Source organism: Puma concolor, chromosome B2, assembly GCF_028749965.1.
Source record: "Puma concolor isolate L17-30 chromosome B2, mPumCon1.1.hap2, whole genome shotgun sequence".
Taxonomy (NCBI): Eukaryota; Metazoa; Chordata; class Mammalia; order Carnivora; family Felidae; genus Puma; species Puma concolor.
The window spans coordinates 107,204,380-107,211,581 of record NC_141671.1 but is presented as its reverse complement, the minus strand read 5'-3'; the positions used below and the strand labels follow the sequence as shown (position 1 = coordinate 107,211,581).

The 7,202-nt window shown below is 41.3% G+C and overlaps 1 protein-coding gene across 2 annotated transcripts; it reads left to right on the top strand.

Moving 5' to 3' along the window:
- Positions 1–7,202, top strand: FAM162B (family with sequence similarity 162 member B). 2 transcript variants are annotated; one of them, XM_086707666.1, is made up of 4 exons: positions 1–319; positions 489–597; positions 3,961–4,069; positions 7,035–7,202. In XM_086707666.1, the coding sequence occupies exons 1-4, from the start codon at positions 154–156 to the stop codon at positions 7,131–7,133; spliced, it is 483 nt and encodes a 160-aa protein (XP_086563792.1). In that variant the 5' UTR covers positions 1–153; the 3' UTR covers positions 7,134–7,202. The 2 variants fall into 2 exon arrangements, with proteins under 2 accessions (XP_086563792.1, XP_025781913.1); XM_025926128.2 differs by having other exon boundaries at positions 19–319; positions 486–597.

The following is a 7,202-nucleotide window of genomic DNA, read 5'->3' as shown; positions in this document are numbered from 1 at the left end:
CGGGAGCGGGTGTGCGCGTGCCAGAGGCTGCAGCTGCGCCCCGGTGTCTCCCCTGGGAGCGACGCGGGGCGGGGCGGGGCGGAGCGGGCCGGGCCGGGCCGGGGAGCTGAGCAGTCCTCCGCCGGCGGCTGGGAGCGCGGGAAGGGGCGCAGCATGCTCGCTGCTGTCGGGGGCCCCCTGCGCCTCGGTCTGGGGCGCATCTTCCGTTGCGCCCCGGGAGCGCACGGAGAAGCCGCGTGGCGGGCCCTCGCGCCTCCGCGGCCTCGGGGTCTACCCCGCTACTGTAGCAGCCGTGCCCCCAGCGGCTCTGGGCCCCAAGGTCCGGGGAGAGTCCTGACTGGGAACGACCTGGGAGGGAGGGGGTGCGGAGCGGCCGGCGTGGAGCCGGGGCTGGGGTGAGGGAGGGAGGTGGAGGCGTGGGTGCGCACTGAGCCACTGTGCCGTCGGTCTGTCGGTCCCTCCGTCCACCCCTGTCGCTTTCGCAGCAGGGAAGGTGCACCGGGTCCCCGCCGAGTACAAGCCTTCGCAATTCGACAAGAAAATCCTGCTGTGGACCGGACGTTTCAAAACGATGGAGGACATCCCGCCTCGGATCCCGTAAGTGTGGCCTGTGCCGCGCCGCCTGGTGTCTTGCGCCTGTAAGGGGTGCGGGGATCCACCTCCGGACCTGGGCTCTCCTGCGAGCGGAGGAGGCCGCGCTGGTCCACAACATCTACCCCCTTAAGGAATGTGCCTCCCCAGCCTCCCCGTAGTGAGGTTTAATGTCAAGTTCCTCGACTGGACAGTGGGCACATAAGCTTACAGGGAGATTGCTGAAGTTGAGTGAAAACCCAGAAGTTCAGTGGGCACTCGCAGCGTCGCCCAGATACCCGCTCCCAGCGAGCTCCTAGTCGCAAGGCAGCGAAGCACTTAGGCCCCACGGAAGACATGGTCTGCCAGTGCGTCCCCGGGTTCCTGAGGGGTCCCCATAGAGGGAGAGGAATTCTGCCGGCGGAGCAGATCCCTGCTCCACCCAAGAAAGGATCATGGCTCCCGGGAGGACTGGAGAGTCTCTGGGAGGAAGCCCCATCTATAGGACCTCCTATCTTGGGGCGGGAGACACCTGCTATACAGGGCTCTGCAGCCCACGGAGCGCCGGGTTTACTCGGGCTAGGACTCTGGGACACCAGCATCGCTGGCCTCTTCACCATCCCAAACCCAAGATAGTGGTTCGCTTAAATGATAAAACTCAAGCTGACAGTTTCACCCCAAGGGTAAAGTTAACCTGTAAAAACCGTCTTTCTACAGTTTCAGTGCATGCAAGCCCAAGTTACTTTCCAGGGTTTTCACAAGGGAGCGGATAAAAAAGGGGAGGAAGGAAGGATAAAATCAATCTCTTACCTTTTAAGCTGATCTTTTTTTTTTTTAATGGGGATACTAGAACTGTAATATCAAATAAGGATTTCAGATGTCCTGCATATTATATTTACATAATGTAGCAATGCCTATTAGAATGGAAAATGGGAAACTGGGCCTATATCTTGTTCTGCTCATATCGACTACACTTTTTTAAATTTAAATTTACATTTTGTTAACTGAAGTATAGTTAACACATGTTACGTAAGTTTCAGCTGTACTTGTCTACACTTTTATTACTTTTTATTTACTAGTTATCAAAAGCATCTCAAATAAATGGGAAAAAAAAAACCATGTGATGCGAAGTGTTCAGTCAGTAATGAATTCTCAAACATTTTTGTCCCTTTCTTGGATCAAATTATTCAATGAGGAATAGACGTGGAATTTGAAAATAACGCAGAATTTGAAAACTGTATTTAGCATTTATTCAACCACAGAGACATTTCTTAATATTATAAAAAAATATTGTTTTCCTTGAAATCTATAGACTCCAAACTACAGACTTAGCCCACAGCCGAAATTATCCTCAGAGAAGCTAAAACACCATGCTTGATTTTTTGGAATTTTGGGTTTTAGTGCTACAACAGAGTAATCAATACTTCGATAGTAAATAGAAACAAATAAACTGGTAACTAGAAAAAGAAAAAAAATGTAAAGAACTTGCAGTAGTGCAAACTAATGCTCGTCAAAACACAGTAGACCCAGTATTGCGTTAGTATAGCTCTACGTGTGAAGAGACCCATTTTACAGAAATAATTTAATTGCCCCAGGATCATAGTCAAAAGACTTGTTATAAACAGGAGAATTTAACTTTGAATAAGATGCCTAAGAAAGGAATTGTAGTTTTGGGTCAGAAACATGAAAGTACTTGAATATTTTTCATTTTGCTGTTATATATATATATATATATATATATATATATATATATATATATATTTCAAGGCACTGCTGTTTTAGGAGGGCTGTGCCTCCTAAACTGTTACACTTACAATGTAAACAGCTTTCACTGTGCATGCTCTTAATGGGCATATAATTAATTAATGGGCATATAATAATAATGAACTATAATCATCATACCATACCCTAATGATATTTAATAACTGTGTTTTTCTTCTTTTTTCAGAGCTAAACTAATTTGGTATAGCAGATCAAAGCCAGATGGATGGGTAAAAAAGATCATATCTTTTAGGTTCCATCTGGAACAAAAGTCAGCAACAAATATAATCTAATAATGTTTTCATATGTTCACCTGTTTACAACTAACATCTTAAAACGTACATTAATCTGTCGAAAATGTAAGGAAAAGAGTTAGATATTGGTTTTCTGTGCTCTTTAAAATGGTGGAAAAGTTAAAAAAAATTTTTTCATTTGTAAGCAAAATTGCAACCTGTCTTTCTAAATTTTGTTTTCAGTGCAGCTACATTCTATTTAAACTTGACATTAGATAATAAAGAATACTGCTGAACACATTCTCAAGAATCATTCTTTAATTATGTATATCTGTAAACTTCCACTTCATATTATTCCAAAATGTTAAAATTTATTTCAGTATAAAAAGCCCACAGGCATGATTACTTTCATAACACTGCTTTGTTAAATAGCACTGCTAAAATCTTAAACAACTTGCCTATAACTTTATTAATAAGACTACCTAGTATTCAAGTAAGTATTTAAAATTTCAGAATAATAATAAGAAAATGAAGATGGTTTATCTTTTTCTTCAACAAATCTTTGTAATTTTGATCACTTCTTTTGAAAACTTCATGCAAAAGCCACGAAGGAAACACCTTTCCTTTAATAATCATCTTCACAAAATGTGTAATAGTCTCTTTAATCAGGATAGGATGGGAGGGGGCAAGATGAGATCCGGAGGCTAGAGAGGAAGCAAAATGATGAAAATGAGTTTTAAAAAACACCTGTTTAAAACTAAAAATGAAGCCCGCTTAATAACAGAGGGGCCGAATGAACACAAGTCATTCGAGACATGTATAAGGTTAAATTCTTACCTTTACCCTGATCTGCGGAAAAAAAAAAAAAAAAAAAGATAGGGAGTCAGGCCATAATCTCTAGTAGTTATATTTTGAGCAATTAGAAACTAAATACACTGGGGAGACTGGGTGGATCAGTCAGTTCAGCATCTCACTCTTGATTTTGGCTCAGGTCATGATCTCACGGTTCATGGGTTAGAGCCCTACATCGGGCCCTGCACTGACAGTGTGGAGCCTACTTGGGATTCTGTCTCCCTCTCTCTCTCTGCCCTTCCCTGCTCACTCTCTATCTTTCCCTCAAAATAAATAAAAATAAACGTTAAAAAAACATTATAAAAGAAGAGAAACTAAATATACTACACTGTGGTTTCATGGTGACTAACATTAATTAAGATGGAAATATACCTGTTAATTTGAAATTGGTAACATAATGGGCTAGCATTTGGATGTCTTCCACATCTGCAGTTTGCATTCAGAGACATCTTTGGAACATTTACGTAACAAATGATTGTCTATCATGTCAGTCAGAAAATAATATTATTTCAATATGATTAACAGAATGCACATCTTGGTTTAGGCCAGAAATGATAGATGCTGCAAGAAACAAAGCTCGGGTGAAAGCTTGTTACATAATGATTGGACTCACAATTATCGCCTGTTTTGCAGTGATAGCATCAGCCAAAAGGGTGAGTATCTCTTTAAAATAAAGCTGGACTAGTGAATTTTAAGCAATATTATGAGCTTTGTTCTCAGTTTGGGGATTATTGCTGTGCTTTTAATGTAAGCACGATTGCATCTTAGACACCTTGAGCTGCCCATATATATCTATTCTACAGGAAACAAAATTTTTGAGTCCACAAATGCAAAATACATGGGTAGGAGGAACAAAAGCTCATTTCCAATTAAAAGATAAAAACAAAAACAGCACAGTTAATAGCCTGGTTAAAATCTGCACAAGAAGTTTGCTGCATGAAAGTTATCCAGACTAGATCATTCCTTAAGTCATGAACTCAATCATAGCTATCGAATAAAATCTTGAAATGGAAATGCAAACGTTGGAAGTGTTCAAGGCCGGCTTGTCGGTATCCTGTAGGTGAGCCCTCTCTTTGCCGTCTTCTGTGTGTGGTTTCTAGAGAGAAATTAAGAGCTGACTGCTCTCTAATTTTGTTTCTTGCTTTCCCAAATCCATCTGCTGAGCACTTTTTACCATGAAGAGCAGCCCCCCAATACTGGGAGACAACTAACACATCCCCATGAGTCTTCTCTTCTCCAGTCTTAATTTCTCTATTTTGAGCTCTCTGAACACACTCCAGTTTATCAGAGTCGCTCTTCACTGGGCATTTGTAACTGAATGCACTAGAGCATGACTGCAACTTCTTTGATCATGAACCATGGTGCCGCCAGAGTTGGAACTAGATTTTGACAACTTCGTCACACGGAAGAGTTTGCTTGGATCTATACTTCTTCACTCTCTGGGAGTGTGTAGCCAATTACCATTGTGCCTATTGCTGTGATTCTGCCTATAATTACTTTTCAGGTTTTTGAGAGTATCTGAGCCCAGTAATTCACATAGGGCCTGAGGACTGTTAGCTTACTGATGTTATATACATATCCTTTCATTTCTATTAGCTTGGCAGAGAACTTGTGCTTTGAAATTATTCTCATCAAATGGCAAATTTCTTAAATATTTCTTAAGTATTCAAACACGGAAATGAAGAAATTTGGTCATCTCTTCTTTATAACCTACTCTAGATAAAATAACTGTCCACCAAGTTGATGATTCTCTAGCTCCTTAATGACAGACTGGAGGCTGATACTGTCTGGACCCTCCTTGTTTCATAACGTCTTCTCTTTGTTATGCCCCATCTACAGTAGTTCATTTCTATTTTTTTAATATACCAAGCCCTTTCTCTTCACTAGGCTTTCCTTCCTTCCCCTGGCCTTGCCATAGCTAGCTTATTCTCATTTTCATCAGAGACCTTTTGTGACCACCCCCTCCAAAATGGCCTTGCCCAGGTGCTCACTATTTTGTCATCTTTCTAGCTGTTCATGAATAAGCCATTATACATCAGCAATCTTGTTGACCCCACTTTAAAATATAGCTACCGGGGGCGCTCAGTTGGTTAAGCGTCCGACTTCAGCTCAGGTCATGATCTCATGGTTCATGAGTTCCAGCTCTGCATCGGGCTCTGTGCTGATAGTTCAGAGACTGGAGCCTGCTTTGGAGTCTGTGTCACCCTATCTCTCTGCCCCTCTTCAGCTCATGCCCTGTCTCTTTCTCTCTCAAAAATAAACATTAAAAAAATTAAAAATAAAATAAACCTGCCATTGGACCACTCCTCACCATCTATCCTGATATCACCCTGATCTGATTAAATAACTAATGCATATATCTTAAATGAGATTGTGATAGTTGGAGGTGAAGAAAAGGTTAGCAATTTGAAATAATATTTGTGGGAGTAGGAAGGATAGAACTTTGTGGTAAATTTGATATGGGAAAAGACAAGAAAAGGGAAGAAAGAAAAGCCTGGGTTTTTGACTTGAGCAACTAGGTGGATGGTGCCACTGGAGATGGGTGATGGCTGGGGAAAGAACTGGTAGGCACAAGAGGCAAAATACACCAAGTCCTGTACTTTGGATATATTAAATGTGAGGTGCAAATTAGGCATTCATCAATATCTATTATTTTTTTTAATTATTCTGCTAAGGACTTCGTGTGCTCTTCAGGCTGAGGATCTATAGCTGGCCTCAATTCTGAAAAAGTATAAGCTGTCATAACTTCAAATACGGACCCTTCACCCATTCTGTCTATTCTCTCTACCTATCATGAATGTGTGTTGGAACTTCTAATTCTATTCTCCAAGTCTCTTAACCGTCTTTTCTACTTTTTTGTTATCTGTGTCTCTGTACTGCACTTAGATTATTTTCTCAGATCCATTTTCTAGCTAGAGTTCTTGCCTCCTAATTATGATGCTGATCAGCTTTTCTTTTCACAGGTGATCCCCGCCCACCCCTCCACCCCCACCTCCACCGCTGCCCCAGATAAATGCTTAGTTTCCTTGCTAGTTCCTTGGGCTAGTGAGAGGAATTTTAGTCACTTCATTGGTGTACCTGATACTTCCAACTCCAGATCCAAACTCTAGACTCACCTGTTGGTGTAGAGATTAAACTTCCAGCTCACAGCTGTTAAAACCAATATTTTTCCCTAATGTCCTCTTCCTGAAACCATTCCTTCCCATCCTGCTTCAATCCTTCTTATTTCCCACCAGTTCATGCCTTTTTAGTTTTTTCCATTCCTGGTACCTGAGGATTTACCTTTATTGATTTTTGAGTGTAAGCATTTGAAAATATTTTTGTTATTTTTTGCCCCAAAATATGTCTTTGTGTGCCAAGAGAGGGTCAGGGCAGATTTCTGACATCAGCTGTCCTGTTGAGTAGAAGTCCAGCAACTTAAATAATTTTTTTTTCTATACCAGAGGATCATTTTTCTTGGATACTATTTGTGACAGACGTTTTAAGTCACTCTTCTCCTTTTCACAGAGTAGTATCTCCTGTGTATGTCTATCTAAAACACAAATTTTTCCAGAGAGTCACATTGCTTTGTTATTTATTTACTTATTTATTTAATTTTTCTTGTTGTGTATTTTTTAGGCTGCAGAACGACACGAGTCCTTAACAAGTTGGAATCTGGCAAAGAAAGCTAAGTGGCGTAAAGAAGCTGCATTGGCTGAACAGGCTAAGGCTAAATGAAACTCGAAGTAACAAAGAATCAGAATATCATTGCTATTATCAAAAACAATAAAGATAGATAAAACAGAA

Excerpts from the sequence above, each read along its gene's own strand:
- FAM162B (XM_025926128.2), top strand. The coding sequence starts at position 154 with ATGCTCGCTGCTGTCGGGGGCCCCCTGCGCCTCGGTCTGGGGCGCATC. Across the intron at positions 598-3,960 it reads GACATCCCGCCTCGGATCCC|GCCAGAAATGATAGATGCTG; the intron begins GTAAGTGTGGCC and ends ATCTTGGTTTAG. Across the intron at positions 4,070-7,034 it reads TGATAGCATCAGCCAAAAGG|GCTGCAGAACGACACGAGTC; the intron begins GTGAGTATCTCT and ends TGTATTTTTTAG.